Below are 21358 nucleotides of genomic sequence, written 5' to 3'. Positions count from 1 at the left end.
CAATACAGATCAGTGTGTGGCAGCAGAAAATTTCCGGAGGAAATTGTTACAGTACTGAGTTTAGGAGTCTGATTGCTTGAGGGATAAAACTGTTACACAGTCTGGTTGTGTTAGTCCGGATGCTGCGGTATCGTCTCCCAGACGGGAGCAAAGTAAAAAGTCCATGTGATGGATGGGTTGGATCGTCCACAATGCTTAGAGCTTTGCGGATGCAGCGGGTGTTAAAAATGTCCATGAGAGATGGAAGAGCGACCCCGATGATCTTTTCAGCTGTCCTCACTACTCGCTGGAGAGTCTTGCGGTCCGACGCAGTACAATTTCCGAACCAGACAGTGATGCAGCCGCTCAGGATGCTCTCGATTGTTCCTCTGTAGAACGTGGTGAGAATGGGGGGTGGCAGATGAGCTTTCCTCAGTCTTCTTACATCTGGCTATTTTATGGGGCCGTCATTAAGAGCGTATTGACAAGTGCATCTCCAAATAGCTACACATTCTATGTGGCATTAAAACTCTGCGATTGTTTCCTGTCATTAGATCATTGAAGGGATTCTGAATAAGTGTGTGTGTGTGTGTGTTTGTGTTTGTGTTGTGCAAGGAAAGGGTTTTGCTGAGCTCAGGAACTGTAACTGCACTTTACATTTCACTGCAGTATTAAAAAAGTGCTTAAAATAATTAACCATCTGCATTGTCAGTAACAGAGTTGCTGGATCAAGCTTGATTTGCACTAGTACCCAAATAAAGTAAAATTATATCTATATATATACTGTATATATATATATATACAGTATATATATATACAGGGTGGGCCATTTATATGGATACACCTAAATAAAATGGGAATGGTTGGTGATATTAACTTCCTGTTTGTGGCAAGAAAAACAATGGTGTGCTTGGTTTTAACGTAACTTTATTCTTTCATGAGTAATTTACAAGTTTCTGACCACTTATAAAATGTGTTCAAAGTGCTGCCCATTGTGTTGGATTGTCAATGCAACCCTCTTCTCCCACTCTTCACACACTGATAGCAACACCGCAGAAGAAATGCTAGCACAGGCTTCCAGTATCCATAGTTTCAGGTGCTGCACATCTCGTATCTTCACAGCATAGACAATTGCCTTCAGATGACCCCAAAGATAAAAGTCTAAGGGGGTCAGATCGGAAGACCTTGGGGGCCATTCAACTGGCCCACGACGACCAATCCACTTTCCAGGAAACTGTTCATCTAGGAATGCTCGGACCTGACACCCATAATGTGGTGGTGCACCATCTTGCTGGAAAAACTCAGGAAACGTGCCAGCTTCAGTGCATAAAGAGGGAAACACATCATCATGTAGCAATTTCAAATATCCAGTGGCCTTGAGGTTTCCATTGATGAAGAATGGCCCCACTATCTTTGTACCCCATATACCACACCATACCATCAATTTTTGTGTTCCAACAGTCTTGGAGGGATCTATCCAATGTGGGTTAGTGTCAGACCAATAGCGGTGGTTTTGTTTGTTAACTTCACCATTCACATAAAAGCTTGCCTCATCACTGAACAAAATGTTCTGTGTAAACTGAGGGTCCTGTTCCAATTTTTGTTTTGCCCATTCTGCAAATTCAGTGCGCCGATCTGGGTCATCCTCGTTGAGATGCTGCAGCAGCTGGAGTTTGTAAGGGTGCCATTTGTGAGTAGCTAATATCCGCCGAAGGGATGTTCGACTGATGCCACTCTCCAGTGACATGCGGCGAGTGCTACGCTGTGGGCTCTTGCTGAATGAAGCTAGGACAGCCACTGATGTTTCTTCATTAGTGACAGTTTTCATGCGTCCACATTTTGGCAAATACAACACTGAACCAGTTTCACGAAACTTGGCAAGCAGTTTGCTAACTGTAGCATGGGAGATGGGTGGTCTCGTAGGGTGTCTTGCATTGAAATCTGCTGCAATGACCCGGGTACTGCGTTCACCAGACATCCACACAATTTCTATCCGCTCCTCACGTGTTAACCTCTGCGACATGACAATGGCTGTAAACAAAGAGAAGCTTGTAAATAACTCATGTAAGAATAAAGTTACGTTAAAACCAAGCACACCATTGTTTTTCTTGTGAAATTCTCAATAAGTTTGATGTGTCACATGACCCTCTTCCCATTGAAAAAACTAAAGTTGGATCCAAAATGGTCGACTTCAAAATGGCCGCCATGGTCACCACCCATCTTGAAAAGTTTTCCCCCTCCCATATACTAATGTGCCACAAACAGGAAGTTAATATCACCAACCATTCCCATTTTATTTAGGTGTATCCATATAAATGGCCCACCCTGTATATATACAGTGTATCACAAAAGTGAGTACACCCTTCACATTTCTGCAGATATTTAAGTATATCTTTTCATGGGACAACACTGACAAAATGACACTTTGACACAATGAAAAGTAGTCTGTGTGCAGCTTATATAACAGTGTAAATTTATTCTTCCCTCAAAATAACTCAATATACAGCCATTAATGTCTAAACCACCGGCAACAAAAGTGAGTACACCCCTTAGTGAAAGTTCCTGAAGTGTCAATATTTTGTGTGGCCACCATTATTTCCCAGAACTGCCTTAACTCTCCTGGGCATGGAGTTTACCAGAGCTTCACAGGTTGCCACTGGAATGCTTTTCCACTCCTCCATGACGACATCACGGAGCTGGCGGATATTCGAGACTTTGCGCTCCTCCACCTTCCGCTTGAGGATGCCCCAAAGATGTTCTATTGGGTTTAGGTCTGGAGACATGCTTGGCCAGACCATCACCTTTACCCTCAGCCTCTTCAATAAAGCAGTGGTCGTCTTAGAGGTGTGTTTGGGGTCATTATCATGCTGGAACACTGCCCTGCGACCCAGTTTCCGGAGGGAGGGGATCATGCTCTGCTTCAGTATTTCACAGTACATATTGGAGTTCATGTGTCCCTCAATGAAATGTAACTCCCCAACACCTGCTGCACTCATGCAGCCCCAGACCATGGCATTCCCACCACCATGCTTGACTGTAGGCATGACACACTTATCTTTGTACTCCTCACCTGATTGCCGCCACACATGCTTGAGACCATCTGAACCAAACAAATTAATCTTGGTCTCATCAGACCATAGGACATGGTTCCAGTAATCCATGTCCTTTGTTGACATGTCTTCAGCAAACTGTTTGCGGACTTTCTTGTGTAGAGACTTCAGAAGAGGCTTCCTTCTGGGGTGACAGCCATGCAGACCAATTTGATGTAGTGTGCGGCGTATGGACAGGCTGACCCCCCACCTTTTCAATCTCTGCAGCAATGCTGACAGCACTCCTGCGCCTATCTTTCAAAGACAGCAGTTGGATGTGACGCTGAGCACGTGCACTCAGCTTCTTTGGACGACCAACGCGAGGTCTGTTCTGAGTGGACTCTGCTCTTTTAAAACGCTGGATGATCTTGGCCACTGTGCTGCAGCTCAGTTTCAGGGTGTTGGCAATCTTCTTGTAGCCTTGGCCATCTTCATGTAGCGCAACAATTCGTCTTTTAAGATCCTCAGAGAGTTCTTTGCCATGAGGTGCCATGTTGGAACTTTCAGTGACCAGTATGAGAGAGTGTGAGAGCTGTACTACTAAATTGAACACACCTGCTCCCTATGCACACCTGAGACCTAGTAACACTAACAAATCACATGACATTTTGGAGGGAAAATGACAAGCAGTGCTCAATTTGGACATTTAGGGGTGTAGTCTCTTAGGGGTGTACTCACTTTTGTTGCCGGTGGTTTAGACATTAATGGCTGTATATTGAGTTATTTTGAGGGAAGAATAAATTTACACTGTTATATAAGCTGCACACAGACTACTTTTCATTGCGTCAAAGTGTCATTTTGTCAGTGTTGTCCCATGAAAAGATATACTTAAATATCTGCAGAAATGTGAGGGGTGTACTCACTTTTGTGATACACTGTATATATATGTGTGTGTGTGTGTGTGTGTGTGTTCCTACACACATTGTTCATTTTATCGGCTTCACTTAACGGTATAGAAGCACTTCGTAGTTCTACAATTACTGACTGTAGTTCATCTGTTTCTCTGCATGCTTTGTTAGTCCCATTTCATGCTGTTCTTCAGAGAAATAGATGGACTACAGTCAGTAGTTGTAGATCTACAAAGTGCTTCTATATGGTAAGTAGAGCTGATAAAATGGACAGTGAGTGTAGAAACAAGGAGGTGGTTTTAATGTTATGGCTGATCAGTGTGTATATAATTGTATTATTGGATAGTTTATTAGTAAAAAGGCTGTATTATCAAACTGACTTTACTCAGCTGTTGACTGTTTCCATAAAATGCAGTATTCTTATATTGCAGTTCAAATAACAATACATTACTTAAAATATATTACAATACAGTTGCAGTTGGAGAACCCCCCACTGGAATTCCTGTAATGGTTCCTCATAATTATTTACAACTTCTTCAGATGTCAGAGAGTTCTAATTATTGATATGTTATCAGGCACCCTGCCATAAAAATGCACAAAGTCTGAATCCACTCTCGTTTTTGTCCAGTAGGTGTTGAGCTCAGGTTTTGGTAAGACATCAGGTGTGCCATAACTAACACATCATCTGGCTTCAGGCACTTGCAGCTCATCGAAGTACCCAAAACAAGCGGGTAGACACAAAGGACCAGGAAGCAGCTGTGCCTGAGCGAGAGAGGTCTAAGAATTGTGCCATGGTGTAATTGTGCCCTCTGCTTTCTGGTTGAGATGCCTGCACTAGTAATGGACATTTTGCGTTGTGCTTATTGTGGCTTTTGGTTCGTGATACAGTTCTTGAGACACCATCACTGGCAGCTGAAACAATGCAGCTGACTGCATGTCGCTGAGAGGAAGCATGTTACAGCTCTCCTCTGCCAGCATGATGGCTGGAGCAGGAAGGCAAGAATTAGATTGCAATACTACATCTACATTAGATCTACACTGGCAAAAAAAGGGGGTGGCTTTTTAATCTTTATTCTTTCCATTTCAGATGTAACCAATTTTTAATAAACTGGTGCTTTTTGCTGAATGCATGATCTAAATCTTTTAATAAAGTCACAAACTGTACATAATGAAATGCCTAAATTCCTAAATTCCAAATGTTGTTCCTAAAGGTTTTTTTTTAAGTGACAGCTGTTTGAAGGTTCAAATCAGGTGTTTTAATCATTCCAAAGCCACGAGCAATGTGTTGTAGGCAGCAAATAAAAAATTAGCATATATTTACAAAAATCAATATAGTTAATAAGGTAAAAATTCTTACATAATATTTATTTCTTTGTGCTGTTTGTAATGAAATGCATGAAAGAGATGCCAGTAAGTAAAATTAAAATGAATCATATATGCCAGGTTGCTAAGTAAAATTAAGAGACCCCAAATGAAACATATGGTAGACACAATTCAGCATTTTTGTAACTTTAGGACTTTTAATATCCAAGCCAGCAGCTGTAACCTCTCAACAGCTCCCTGTGCACTGGCACTATTCATCTCTATAATAGAAACATCTGTGTCTGCCTTCTAACCTCACCATCTCTAATGAGCTTTTATTGCATCCCTACATTAGAAGTGAATTAAGGGTGCATGGACTGGTGCTGGGATGAACATGAGACACAGGTGTTACTCAGACATAACTATTATGGACAACCCTGGGTTCCAAGCCAACACTGAAGACAAAATTAAGCTGCCTACAACCAGACCCACAATGTTACAACTGCAGGATAAAGTCTGTTTCATTTAAAAAGGAGGGCAAGAGGGCAGGTTGATTTACTTTTACTCAGCTTCAGCAAACATTTTTTTTTCTGGTTGCTGTGGGCCTACTAAAAAATCATAACAAAATATGTATAGGGAAAAATAGCTGCACTTGGTATAGTGTACTGTGTATGGAACTAAAAAAATTCTATCATATTTGATGACAGACTACTTTAAACATTGCATATTTTAGTACTAGATACAGTAAAGTACTATAAAAACAACTATTTAGTTTACTGTAAAACTGAAACGAAACTTTTTCTTTAGGTACAATACATGCACTACTCTAATGTAAAGTTCAGATTTTATAAAGAGCAAACACATTTCAGCTAAAGCATACATGATTTAAACCATTGACATGCAGATTATTCTTAAAGTATACATAAAGGATACCGGAGTATGCCACCATTTCAATACATCCATTTGGCATCTGTTAGATTTTAGCAGTTATGTTTAAATACTTATGGTATTAGGCTTTGCTTCTGCTCTAGTATTTTCCCACTTTGCACTGCTTAAGAGCTGAACATGCAGTTCTGCACAAACACTCTTGTTTTTCTGATTCAAGGCTAACTGTAGAGCTGCTTTGACAATTTTTGTTCTTGTTTATCAAAACTTTTCTTCTCTCTGCATAGCCATTTCACTCACTCTATCACACACACCATTTTTGTGTTTTTCAAAAAGCCTGTTAGTACTTAGTACTTTGACCGTCTTGTCTGGTTGCTTTTCTCGTGTACGAGATTCAACAAATGATTCTTCTACTAGTCACATCTGACATTGGGAAAAAAAACAAGTGTGCATCACGAATCCTGTCAAAAAGAATGGTAAGAAGGGTAGGTGTAATTACTGAGGCAAACCTGGTCATTGGGAGTGTGAGGCACAGGTTCGAATCAGAGGCTTTGTTTTTTGTAGCTGGTAATCCCATAGCCAATTCTCAATTGGTTTCTGATCTCATTCAAGCCTACACCTTGCCTTCCCAAGGTCATGACCCATCTGACTCTGATATAGCCAAAGGTAACGTTCTGGCTAACATGGCAGCCAAACAGGCAGCCCAGCGCCTGATAGTCAATTTGTCTTTCCCTTCTGAAAGTCTTACCTTTATGGACCATCCTCGGCTTTTACATTTAGTAGACATCTCGTACTTAAAAGCTCATCCCTCTCAAGCCGACCTTTCACAATGGGCTAAACATGGCTGTTATCCTAGCGTGGATGGGATTGGACCATCAGGAAGATTACTAAAGCAATGATGGAAACAGTAAAACAGTGGGTGTGAAAAGCATTAAGTGGAAAACAATGACTCCCAGTGCAACTACAAAACTCTCTCCTTTTGAGGTGATTTTTGGGAAACCTTTTTTCCTGTCCGTGGGTGAATAGTAATAACCAATTTAATTCCTCAGGTGATCTGGATATGGCAATTTTAGACTATGCAGCAGCGTTAATTGAGAAATTAAGTGATGTTTGTGCTAAAGTCTTTGTTTCTCTCTCAGATAATCAGATAATCCCACACACCAATTTCAGCCAGGTAAGCTTGTTTTTGTGAAGTCTTTGAATCCTAGGAAGGTTGGTGATGATGCCTATGGAGCACCCACAACAGCACTGGCTGTGACGAGGACGGGAGCCACAGTGGATCCACACATCATGCCTTAACAAATAACCTACTGGCTCGTCTATGGCACCTCCATACCCAACTCAGCCTGCGGGACAAGCTGCGGTTGCTGTTAAAAACCAAGACAATAATACCAATGCACATTATGTTGATTTAAACATTGCTTTATTATTTGAATAATTAATTGCTTTTCTTATATTTCTGTGCCTACATATAGTAAATGTAGCTGAAGGTTTTAATATGTGCATTTTACATTGTGTACAAAATTCTGTAATGAATCTTGTTTCCAGATCCTTTAATATTTTTTTGATTTAGCCCAGGTCTTTTTGGCCTGAAAAAGGGGGAACCGTAAGATGATAATAGTTATACTTATATCCATATACTTATGGTTAGGGCCTTACTAAATTTACGGGAAAATGTGCCTAATTTCATTGACCTCGTTGTAAAAAAAATCATTAAATTACACTTATAAATTAAATGATATATTAAATGGAAGCTACAATAACACAGCACAGCCTACCTTAACGGTTGAATGTAAACCTAGAACATCCAGCGACTGTGTGGGGCTTCTGTCCCAAAGACGAAGATTCTCGTCCATGTTTTCACCCCCCACCCCCCCAAACCTCCACAGAATTGATTCGGAGTTTCACTCAGTTACCACTCAGTGTTTTTAGCTGCTTTAGACTTTAACATCTTGGACATTTTGACTAACCGATTGCTAATTGAATTGCGTTAGGATTGCTAGGATCGCCTCCTACTGCAAATGAACCAGTAAACGTGAGGCACTTGAATGCTATGCAGATGAAAAATGTCAAATCGCTAAACACAAACCGTACATTTTAATTGCATTTTACACAGGAAAAGGCTTATTTCGTGGTGCGATTTTCACTGCCATAAATTAGGTAGGACCTTAATCTTTATGTGAGCTCAAGGGGCAGAAACACCTCGTGGCTTTTGAGTAAACCCAACAGCATCCATGTTTCAGAACTTGTTCATCAGTATCACACTTTTTATCACAAAAACACTAAAAGCTCAAAACTACAACTCAGGCAGATAAAAAAACTAAGTGAAGCAGTTTATTTAAAGCAGTATAAAGGCTAAAATTTTCGTTTACTCCGTTCATTGTAAAGTAGCCTTCAGCTTCAAGGTGGTACTGATAATGTTAAATACTGTTTTACTTAACTTCTGTGCAGTATTCCATTATCATTATCATTTTTAATGGAAGGCTTCTAATTTGCCCAGTACCAACTTTAGAATGTGTTGCAGGCCTGAAATGCAGGTATATGGAAGTATATTAACAAATGAAATGAAGTTGACCAGGCAAAACAATAAATATCTTGGGTTAATACTGTCTGCAATGAAATAAAATACTGTTTTTATGGTACATAGTTACTTAAACTCTTTTACTCCATGTGCTGGTCCCTATAGCTGCATCATAGTCATTAAGCAGTCCAAGCTTGATTTGAGTCTTTAAAGTAATATGGTGAGAACAAATGCTGTCATGCAGTGACTAGCTTTACAAAAACCACCTCAAAGTCAGCTCAAATAAAGCTACTAAAAATGCCCTGTGTGTGAACTTTCGCCCAATGAATCAGACCTACCATGACCCTGACCAGGATAAAGCAGCGGTTAAACAGACAATGAATGAATGTATGAATATTAAGAAGCTTCTTCTGCTTGACCGTCACAGACCGCACAATCATTAGCATTACTGAAACACAAAAGGTGAAATTCCAAATGCCTTTTTCATTGCATATAGGCAATAAACAACTTGAGCAACATAAAAAGCAACATTAATATTTTTAACCATGTCACTGTAGTGTTAAGAACAGTCCTCTATGGTGCTAGCAATGCATCATGATTGAGCTGATACTAATACTGCTTATTTAACAGAGACATGAAAGGAAATTCAGAGCAAAAGCCATGTGCTCAAAAATAGTGACACACCTATAGCTAAAAAATTATGTGCTTCCAACTTTTTGGCAATGAATTTGGGAAGACCCTAATACATATCTTACACAGTAAAATCACTGCCTATGATTTGTTTATATCTTGTATGGCAGGGTAATTTGCCAGTATATTACAATATATAGCAGTTAATTTCAATTACTTCCTTAAGTTTAACTAATTTCAATTCATTTCAATGCTGGAACATTTAGTTTAATGTAAATATACATTAAAACACAAACTATGAACTGGTTTGGAGTTATAATACGAATTTGCTTAAAAAGGCCTGTTGTATGAACATAGTAACTATACATTTTTACAGAATGTCTTCTAACTGATCCTAAGGACTACAATACATTTAAACATCTGAATGCAGCAGAGGCACAGAAAACAAAGACATCTGTGTGAGAAATCTGCACACTTACACGCCCCTACAAGAGACTCTATTATCATAATAATTATGCAAACCCATGCTTGCTTCTTTTTGTAAACACAGGCCAAGTCTGCAGGGATTTACCCCATGTGTAGACAAACAGAGGTACACTTATTAATCCATATGCTCTAAGGCTAAGTACACATGTACGGTACAGGCACAGTGCAAATATATACATTTTACTGTTTAGTTCTAAAGATGTGCCAATGTCTAGAATTAAATAAATAAAATCTAAGACATGGCACACTTTTATTTGTATGTTTTTATGCTTTTAAAAAGCTTATCTCTAAGATATGGTTTGTTTCTGCATTAAAGGAAAACCATGTTTTAGGTCATGTCCCTGGTTAATAAAAAAGCTTCTTCTTCATTCTCTTTATCAGCTCTCACTGTCTGTTTAGAAGCATTCTCTTCCCTTTGAACCTATCCACTGTCCCAAAAGACTCAGTCTTATTTTAAGCTCCTGCTCAAGACAAGAGATAGGGTAAGTATCTATTAAAATACAGTAGCTCAGTTTAAACACTGTGCCAGCGGTCTGTCTAGACATACTGTTGGGTGCATTATATTAACTCTCCAGTAAGGATTATAATGTAAAGTAAGATGTATATCCTACAAAATCCCAACTAATAGCAGTTCCTTGTGACTTACCAGCAGGTAAGCCTTTAAGTCTTTTATTTTCTTTTGGCTTCTAAGGGTTCCAATTCTAATAGTGGTACCTTGTAACTCAACGTCATACTTGAGTGTATTTTGTGTGTATTTTCAGTGTATAAGTGTCAAAAACAACCCCATAATTTTACATTAGCCTTGAACATATGCAGTTCCACAGGACCATGGCAGTCAACTGGACTAGTGTACAGCACTCAACTAACTATAAAGCACACACGACACATTTTCCCAGAGTAATGAAATATGTTATATCGTTCATCAGCTTGACTGATGAATCTGGCTTTGGTACATTCCAGATATTCTATTGCCCAAAAACATAGTGTTTAGTCTAATACCTGATAGAGGGGTAAAAAAATTAATAGGCTCATTTGTGTCTATTAAGTAATCATTAAATATACCATGATAACTATATTAGGTAAATAGCTTTATAAGTAATAGGTATAAAAAAATAGGTACATATATATATATATATATATATATATACAGTGTATCACAAAAGTGAGTACACCTCTCACATTTTTGCAGATATTTAAGTATATCTTTTCATGGGACAACACTGACAAAATGACACTTTGACACAATGAAAAGTAGTCTGTGTGCAGCTTATATAACAGTGTAAATTTATTCTTCTCTCAAAATAACTCAATATACAGCCATTAATGTCTAAACCACCGGCAACAAAAGTGAGTACACCCCTTAGTGAAAGTTCCTGAAGTGTCAATATTTTGTGTGGCCACCATTATTTCCCAGAACTGCCTTAACTCTCCTGGGCATGGAGTTTACCAGAGCTTCACAGGTTGCCACTGGAATGCTTTTCCACTCCTCCATGACGACATCACGGAGCCGGCGGATATTCGAGACTTTGCGTTCCTCCACCTTCCGCTTGAGGATGCCCCAAAGATGTTCTATTGGGTTTAGGTCTGGAAACATGCTTGGCCAGTCCATCACCTTTACCCTCAGCCTCTTCAATAAAGCAGTGGTCGTCTTAGAGGTGTGTTTGGGGTCATTATCATGCTGGAACACTGCCCTGCGACCCAGTTTCCGGAGGGAGGGGATCATGCTCTTCTCAGTATTTCACAGTACATATTGGAGTTCATGTGTCCCTCAATGAAATGTAACTCCCCAACACCTGCTGCACTCATGCAGCCCCAGACCATGGCATTCCCACCACCATGCTTGACTGTAGGCATGACACACTTATCTTTGTACTCCTCACCTGATTGCCGCCACACATGCTTGAGACCATCTGAACCAAACAAATTAATCTTGGTCTCATCAGACCATAGGACATGGTTCCAGTAATCCATGTCCTTTGTTGACATGTCTTCAGCAAACTGTTTGCGAGCTTTCTTGTGTAGAGACTTCAGAAGAGGCTTCCTTCTGGGGTGACAGCCATGCAGACCAATTTGATGTAGTGTGCGGCGTATGGTCTGAGCACTGACAGGCTGACCCCCCACCTTTTCAATCTCTGCAGCAATGCTGACAGCACTCCTGCGCCTGTCTTTCAAAGACAGCAGCTGGATGTGACGCTGAGCACGTGCACTCAGCTTCTTTGGACGACCAACACGAGGTCTGTTCTGAGTGGACCCTGCTCTTTTAAAACGCTGGATGATCTTGGCCACTGTGCTGCAGCTCAGTTTCAGGGTGTTGGCAATCTTCTTGTAGCCTTGGCCATCTTCATGTAGCGCAACAATTCGTCTTTTAAGATCCTCAGAGAGTTCTTTGCCATGAGGTGCCATGTTGGAACTTTCAGTGACCAGTATGAGAGAGTGTGAGAGCTGTACTACTAAATTGAACACACCTGCTCCCTATGCACACCTGAGACCTAGTAACACTAACAAATCACATGACATTTTGGAGGGAAAATGACAAGCAGTGCTCAATTTGGACATTTAGGGGTGTAGTCTCTTAGGGGTGTACTCACTTTTGTTGCCGATGGTTTAGACATTAATGGCTGTATTTTGAGTTATTTTGAGGGAAGAATAAATTTACACTGTTATATAAGCTGCACACAGACTACTTTTCATTGTGTCAAAGTGTCATTTTGTCAGTGTTGTCCCATGAAAAGATATACTTAAATATCTGCAGAAATGTGAGGGGTGTACTCACTTTTGTGATACACTGTATATATATGAATATTTGTCACACACTTGTATGTATGTATGTATTCTGAGCACCACATCAATGTAAATATAAATGTTCTCCAAAACATTCTATACCTACAATACATTTGTAGACAAGCATATGTGAACAAGGGAATGAGCCTGATAAGACATTCACTTAGATCAGATTATAGAAAGAGTGTTTAAGTGTGTGACTTTACATCCTCATGCTTAGCACTAATCCACACCTTAGACTCTAAAACTAAAGCGTATACACCTTCTCTAGCCATGTCTTATATACGTAGGTCTTCAGTATTTCAGCTTTTATCTCAAAACATCTAGCTAGCATTATGCAACACACAGAAGGATTACACAATATAAATGCAGAAACAAAAACTAATAAAATTTTATGTTTTTTATGATACATTTTAGTCCATTTCAGGTATTTTTTAATTTATACTTTCACTGAGGTTCACTTAAAGTACAGAAAGTGGTTTGTGTAATGTTTATATTTTATCTAAACTTTTAATCATTGGTTTAATTTTATTGTTTTAGTCTTGACTTCATTTCACAAAGCTGCTGATAATGATTTTACCCGAGTACAGCTGTTAAAAGGAGGGGTGCATTAAAAGTGTTTTAAAAATTCATGTCATTATTTATTCATTTTATTGCCAAAACCACTCTGGCATCTGTGAGCTAATAGTAAATACACAAGCCAACTTTTCACTCACCGTGGTAGCTAAGTGGTCAAGCTAGTGGAATAGTGATCAGAGGGTCACTGGTTCAAGCCCCACCTCTGCTAAGTTGCCACTGTTCGGCTGCTGAGCAAGACCCTTGACCTTTAATTGCTTGCAATGTATACTGTCACAATTGTAGGATGCCTTAGATATATTTAGTATACATCTGCTAAAAGACTATAAATTATATGGTGGCTTTGTGACACTCATCAGCAGCCTACTGTTGCTAAAAAAAATAATTTCTAAACAGTCATTGGCTAAATCACTGCTCATATACAAGGTACTGACTTTTTAAGTAATGGGATTAAAAAGTCAACTGGTACACTGATTTGGTAAAGTAAATTTAAGTACAAGAGCCGATGTGATGGCAGTATTAAAAAAATAAAAGGGTTGTATCAATATTGTCAGACTCTGCACATAACATGTATTATCAACACAATTGCTGCCAAAACTAAAATACACAAATTGTTTTTTTTTCTTTTAGCTAGACCTCTTTCAATATTCAGGTTTACTTTGGTTCCAAAAACACCTGATTCACACCATGCGATCATGATCACGCTTAATCAGGTGTGATGAGTAAACTTTAAACACTGCAGGGCAGTGGTTTCCCAGAACTGGAGGTAAATCCTAATTTACAATTTGTACATTTCTAATATGTTATATTGTGCGCCTGTAACGTTCTTTATGTAGATTCTTTATCTGGCTAAAATTACACATGGCAACATTTTGGACAATTTTTATACATTGATTCAACTTAATGCAGTGGTGCTGGAGGACTGGGTAATTTATCTAATCACGCCAGCCTAAATGATTCACTCTTTTAAATACCTGTTTTAGTGGGTGTATTTGAGCAGGGACAGCAGCAGTCAGGTCTAAGACTTGTGTCATTCACTTCTACACTAACGTCACAACGCACATAAGAAAACCACCAGCCCAACAGCTGTACCGCATTTCATAACAGCACCATTCCAGTCCCGTTAAGCAATATCAAGCATTTAGCATGCTATCAGCACCGGAGAAAAGCGGGTGCAGTTCATTAATATCAAGCTAGAAAACAAATCTTGACTACCTTCGGTTGCATAGTTGTGGTCTCTGAGGAAGCTGCTGTTGATTTTGCGGTTATCTACTTCCTCATCCATGACGAAGGCTTAGGCTGGAAGCAGAAAGAGAAGCCGGCGTCCATAATCCGCTCGCATCAACTCAGATTATAGAGGTCCGCTTACGTAGCGGCAAAAATCGAAGACAGACAGCTGCTAATGTTTACTTTCTAAATTCCTGTCAAAATGTAAGTAGATAACCGCTATCGATGAACGCTGTCACAACTTCTGGGTGTGTCAATGCTGAAAATAATACGCCACTTCAGTGGTGACCGAAAGACACCAATACGCAACATTGATGGGCAGCGGTGTCAGTAAATTCCATATTCCTAGTTGAGAAGTAAATGCAAATTTCAATGCGTGGCCACTTTAAAGAGTGACAATAAATTAATTCAATATGATGTTTTCTTGTGGTAATAAGAGTTAAATGGATGTGCAGGCGCTACAGAGAGAGAACGAGACGGAGAGAGTGAAGGATGCTCAGCTGCAGTAACTGGATTCGCGCAGTGAGTCCTTAGCTCCGCCCACCACCGCTCGCCTCTCTCCGCTTTGTCGAACATTCCATTTTACTAGGATTGTTACGTTTACATTACGTTTACATTAGTATGCAGTTGCTTCTTAACCCACTGTCCCTCGCCTTTAAGCTATAACATTCATTCATCGTCTATTTAAACACGACTTTTTCCCGGTCAGGGTCGCGGCTGGTCAGACACACATACGACAATTGGCCTGACTACATGTTTTTGAATTTGTGGAAGGAAACTGGAGCACCCAGAGAAAACCTACATGGACACAGGGAGAACATGCAAACTACACAGAGAACAGGCCCTGGCCACCCAGCCAGGGCATTGAACCCGAGCCCTTCTGGCTATGAGGCTACAGCTCTACCCACTGCTCAACTGTGCCCCTCTGCAGCTAAAACAGCTGTTATATTATTTTCACACAATTTTGGAGTGCGTCTGTGGGAATTTTTGCCAGTTTTTGCCAGGGCTCTGTGCATGCCACTGGAGTGCATCCACAACAAACTCTAATCATGTATTCATGTCTTGCATATGTATTTATGACTTGTGGCATATTTGCAATTTCCACAGAAGTATTACCTGTTCTGAGAAAGGAATGCAAATCTCACTGACTTGAAACACACTTCTAAACTGTAATAACCTGAGTATGAACAGCAATTCTGCCCTAAAAACAACTATATCTCAGTCAGTTCTGTACCATTTACTTTGGCATGGGCAAGCTGGCACAAGGAACTTTTAGCAGCAACTAATTAACAATTAGCATATGTGAATTGGCTATGGCAGACTTTAAGAATTATACTGATTTTGCCAGCTACGTTAATGCAATAACCATTCAAAAATAGGATAAAAGTAAATTTCTCTTTTTTGACATCTTACTTGTCAGTCTGTCTGGCCCAGTAAAACAACATGTACAAAAATTTATAGTCAGGTTTGGTAAAATTGTATCAAATTTTAACAAGTACACTATTATTTTTCTCCTTTGTGGACGTATTATGTATATTCAGAGCTGTATAAAGTAATGTTGTTTTGCAATGGTAGACACCAAATATCTACAGTTTAAGATTTTAGGTCTGATGGTCTAAGATTCAAGAAAAAAGTATACAGAAATGGTTTTCTCAGAAAAAAACACAAATGTTAACATTAATTTTAACCAAACAGCTCAATTTAATAAAATGAATTTTTTTTCAGTGTTATGGATGTCTTGATCACAATAATGGAAAAGAAATGTGTACGTTTTAAATAATCATGTGTGTATTTGAGCATGATCATGACCATCTTTTTCTATATTTATACAATCACACACACACACACACACACGCACACACACACACACACACACACACAACTACAGAAATTCCACACCACAGACGACACTCATATTTTCCATCTCTATATGCAGAAACATTCACACTGTGTACTGGTTATTTATCACTCCACTGCCCACGTACTGCACATGGAATAAATCAAATGCATTATCTTTGGCCCACCCCAATGCAAGCTACTGAAGCATAAAGCAAGCTCCTGTCTCCTTCTGACCACCATCATATCACCAGCTGTATCTCAGCTGGAAATGAAATCCTCTTACGCTCCTCTTATATCTTCTTAATTCAAATTGTTTATTGTTGGACAGTTCCAGTGGAATTGATATAGGAATTCACAGACAGTGTAAACTTTGACTAACAGATAACTACTTACTCTTATTCAGATAATTCTGTTGACTTGGGATTAACTCCTGACTAAATCCATGTACTCAGCTTATAGTGCTTCGGAAGGTCTTTAATATTGTGGCGCCGGCGAGTAGGCGCCACAACTGCCTTTGGCCTTTGGCAGTTCACTCAATGGTTTAGGGACAGACACCCATTCATACACACATACATTCATACAACAGACAAACATATAAGCTACTTACAACCCTCACCGCAGCCAACAACGGGATACACGGCTACGGTGAGCTTACACACCACTGCCGCAAGGCTTTCTGGGTAAAGCCCGTGCTGGCCCCCAGTGGCGATGCTACACTGCCCCCTCCCTAATGGTCAACCGTCCCGGTGACCCACTCACCAGCGTCCACTGGGTGGCTCCATGTCCGGACCGCACCCCATTACACTGCCGAGCCGCCGTTCTACCCACTGCTGCACCTGGCCTACTGGAACACTGCACTGACCCGATCAGTGGGCAGGGCACAAGAAGACGAACACCGTCCTCTCAGCCGCCAGTAACACATGCCCCCGCAGCAACACCTGGGCTAGCGCAATCGGACAGAACGGGCATATTGGCCCACCAAACCATCAGAGCCACCCATACACCACGATCCCACTTCTGACACCAATGTGGCGCCGGCGAGTAGGAGGGATAGCGTCAGAGCCGCAAGTGAGCTGCCTTTGGCAGTTCACTCAATGGTTTAGGGACAGACACCCATTCATACACACATACATTCATACAACAGACAAACATATAAGCTACTTACCCAACCCTCACCGCAGCCACCCCACTCCCAACAACGGGATACACGGCTACGGTGAGCTTAGACACCACTGCCGCAAGGCTTTCTGGGTAAAGCCCGTGCCGGCCCCCAGTGGCGACGCTACACTATAATTATAAACTAAGGCATCAGTACGTTGTATAAATAACTGCATCCATCAATTGCTTTGGTGTTAAAAAGAATTTGACATGTTAAAATGCATTTATAGATATATAGATCAAGTTTGTCTGTATGTCTATAAAGGATTCTGATTCAGTACAGACATCTGTTCATGACAAAAAGCTGATGTGTTTATGCTGTGATAAATAATCTGTATCTGTTATAATGAGAGAGACTAGGGACCCAAAGATGCGGAGAAAGGTGTTCTTTTATTTAACAATAAATAATAATCAAAACACAAAAACAGGCACAGAAAACAACTCGGGCAGAATTCCCGAGTGAAGCCGCAGGCAACTGAAAAAGAGAAAAAAGAATAATGGAAAACGAAAGCAAAAGCGCGAGGCGCGAACCTGGATCGCCTGAATGAGAGGCGTTCGCGCTGCTCGCTGCGCTATTTAACAGCGAGTAAACAAAGGAGCCCTCGTGCTTAAAAGAAGCGCTGAGGGCGACAGATCCCAGGATAATCTTCCGGGATCGCTAAAGTGAAATTAATCAGGAACTGGGACTACAGCCGAACCGGTATTGTCACCAGCGGTAAGTTCGTGCCGCTGGGAAGAAACCGATCTGAAAGTTAGAAAAAAGGGAGGACGCTAACTGCAGCGTGGATTCGAACCGGGACTGTAAAAGTGGATGACGCTATGGCTTAGTCCACACGGCCAACCCGGCAGTGATGAACCCACCTGAAAGTTCAGGCTATAAAAGGCTTGTGAAAAAGCGGTTGCGGGGCTACCATTAGCCACAAGCTAACCGCACAGAAGGGGTTTTAATGCAAAACGCCGTAAACAAACGGCAGCGCGAGGGCTGCACGAAGTCGCACCAATCTTTCCCTAAAAATAGAACCAAAACCCTACAATACCTCAGTCTTACGACTTACACACCCGACCGCCCTATTTAGCGCCCGGGGTACCGAAACTGTCCCTATAAAAGAAGCGACTTGTGCAGTCATTGAGTGGGAACAAAAGATAAAGGTGCGTCGCCTGCAACCTGGCGACGCCCCCTTAAATAGGGAGATCGCAGGTGCAGGTCGTTCGCCCCTAACGAGCTGGCCTGCTATTTGAGGCCAAGCTCTTTGTTGTTCTGTAACGCCTGCGACGCTGGGAGCTGATGGTATTTTCACCAGCCGTCGCAGGCACCCTAACAGTACCCCCCCCTCTAGGGACAGCTCCCGAGGTCCCAAGATCCGCGGTCCGGTTCCGTCGGAACTCGCGGATCAGTTCAGGATCCAGGATCTGGCGAGCCGGTACCCATGAACGCTCCTCGGGGCCGTAACCTTCCCAATCCACCAAGTATTGGGTGCTACCCTGCACCTTCCTGCTATCCAGGAGGCGGCGAACCGTGAATGCAGGGGCACCCTGGATGATACGAGGGGCGGGAGGTTGGGGGGGGGGTCTAGCTCCCTCGCACGCAAATGGGCGAAGTTGGGAGACATGAAAGGTTGGGTGTGCCTTCATCCTGGGAGGCAGCTCCAACCTATATGTCACCGGATTTATCCGTCTAACCACCTTGAACGGGCCAATGTACCTTGGTGCCAGCTTGTGAGTGGTACCTTTGACGGGGAGATCCCTCGTCGACAGGAGAACTCGTTGGCCCGGCCGGAACGTGAGAGCCGGCTGTCGCCTGCGATCAGCATTACGCTTCATGGAGCGTTGCGAGGTTAGAAGAGCCTGTCTTGCTTTTCGCCAGGCGGCACGGCAGCGACGGATATGATGCTGCACAGTTGGGACCGCAACCTCTTGTTCCTGATCCGGAAACAACGGAGGGGGGTACCCGAACTGTGCCTCAAACGGTGACGTTCCAAGTGCGGCATGGTGCAGGGTATTGTGGGCGAATTCAGCCCACAACAATTTATCCGCCCAGGTGGCTGGATTGCCTGCAGTAAGGCACCGAAGCATCTTGCCTAGATCTTGGATAACTCGTTCCGACTGCCCGTTGGACTCGGGGTGATACCCCGAGGATAAGCTAGCCGTCGCCCCAAGAAGTTGGCAAAAGGCCCGCCAGGTCTGACTTATAAACTGCGGGCCCCGGTCCGACACAATGTCAGATGGGACCCCATGTGCTCTTACCACATGTTGCAGTATAGCCTGAGCGGTGGCCATGGCCGACGGTAGCTTGGGTAGCGGAACGAAAAGGCAAGACTTGGTGAACCGGTCAACAATCACCAGTACCACCGTGAATCCCCTGGATCTGGGCAAGCCCGTAACAAAATCCAGTGCCAGATGGGACCACGGCCTTGAAGGTACTGGTAATGGATGGAGGAGTCCCCGTGGACGCTCTCTAGTGCTTTTATTAGTAGCACAGACAGCGCAGGCGCGGACAAAGTCTTTGACCTGACTCTCCATCCCCGGCCACCAAAACCTTCGGCGCAACAATTCCAGGGTCTTAGAGACTCCTGGGTGAGCCGCAAATGGGGACGCATGGGCCCATTCAAACACCTGATGACGGACTGTAGATGGAACAAACAGCCGATCAGGTGGACCTCCACCGGGGTCGGGCTCCACAGTTTGAGCGTCCCTGATAATTTTAGATATGCCCCATGTTATAGGAGCAACAATCTGGCTCGGGGGGATAATGGGTTCAGGCTCGGTCTCAGGTCTGGTCGACTCCCACTGCCTGGACAAGGCATCAGGTTTACCATTCTTAGACCCTGGTCTATAAGACAGGGTGAAGTGGAAGCGACAAAAAAAAAGAGACCACCGAGCCTGGCGGGAGTTCATCCTCTTGGCCTGCTGGATAAACGACAAGTTTTTGTGGTCTGTCCATATCAGGAAGGGATGTTTAGCCCCTTCGAGCCAATGTCGCCACTCATCAAGCGCTAGCTTGATGGCCAAAAGCTCCTTATCTCCTACCGGGTAATTACGCTCGGCAGGAGTTAGACGATGCGAGAAGAAGGCGCAAGGGTGGAGCTTCTTTTCAGAGCCCACTCTCTGGGACAACACTGCCCCCACCCCGACATCAGAGGCATCCACTTCCACAATGAAAGGTTCCTCTGGATCGGGTAACTGCAAAACCGGAGCAGTGGTTAAGAGAGTCTTCAGCCTATTGAAGGCTTGCTGGGCCTGCATCGTCCATTTAAACGGTCTCTTACCAGTTAGGACCGTCAAAGGAGCGGCGACCGTACTAAAGTCCCGAATGAATCGCCTAAAAAAATTTGCAAAGCCCAGGAATCTTTGCACTTGGCGTACGGAACAAGGAGTTGGCCAGTCCTCCACAGACTTAACTTTAGCCGGATCCATACGGAGGGCACCCTGAGAAACGATGAACCCCAAAAATGAAATAGATGGGGCATGGAAAACGGACTTCTCCAGCTTGACGAACAGATGATGGTCGAGCAAAAGCTGGAGAACCCGGCGGACGTGCCTCACATGTTCTTCGATGGACCGACTAAAAATTAAGATATCGTCTAGGTACACATAGACGTATCTATCAAGGGCTTCTCGCAAAGCCTCATTGATAAAGCGTTGGAAGACCGCGGGGGCATTCATTAACCCAAAGGGCATCACTCGATATTCGTAGTGTCCCGTGGGCGTAATGAACGCAGTCTTCCATTCATCCCCCCGCCTGATCCGGATCAGGTTATACGCGCTGCGTAGATCGAGCTTCGTAAAAATGGAAGCCCGCTGAAGGGCTTCAAACGCCGTGGCCATCAGCGGCAGCGGATACCGATCCTTGATCGTGATGGCATTCAGACCCCGATAGTCAATACAGGGGCGTAAGGTTCCGTCCTTCTTCCCCACAAAGAAGAACCCTGCCCCAGCTGGGGAGGACGAAGGACGGATAAACCCCTGTTGGAGTGCTTCCTTAACGTACTCCTCCATGGCTACCCTCTCCGGGCCCGACAGGGAGAAAAGGCGCCCCC

General features: G+C 42.6%; 1 protein-coding gene across 3 annotated transcripts in view; it reads right to left on the bottom strand.

Annotated features, from left to right (window-relative positions):
- The window catches only part of LOC134330972 (serine/threonine-protein phosphatase 2A 55 kDa regulatory subunit B beta isoform), a 73929-nt gene that overhangs the window by 28868 nt on the left and 23703 nt on the right, over positions 1–21358 (bottom strand). The window contains exon 1 of one of the 3 annotated variants that reach the window (XM_063012295.1): positions 14313–14382. The exons of the other annotated variants lie outside the window; for them this stretch is intronic. Within the exon in view, the coding sequence (XP_062868365.1) occupies positions 14313–14382 (70 nt within the window). Of the gene's footprint in view, positions 1–14312; positions 14383–21358 lie in introns of those variants that run through there. 3 annotated transcript variants of the gene reach the window in all.

Source organism: Trichomycterus rosablanca, chromosome 16 (genome assembly GCF_030014385.1).
Source record: "Trichomycterus rosablanca isolate fTriRos1 chromosome 16, fTriRos1.hap1, whole genome shotgun sequence".
NCBI classification, from domain to species: domain Eukaryota; kingdom Metazoa; phylum Chordata; class Actinopteri; order Siluriformes; family Trichomycteridae; genus Trichomycterus; species Trichomycterus rosablanca.
This window is presented reverse-complemented; position numbering and strand designations above follow the sequence as displayed.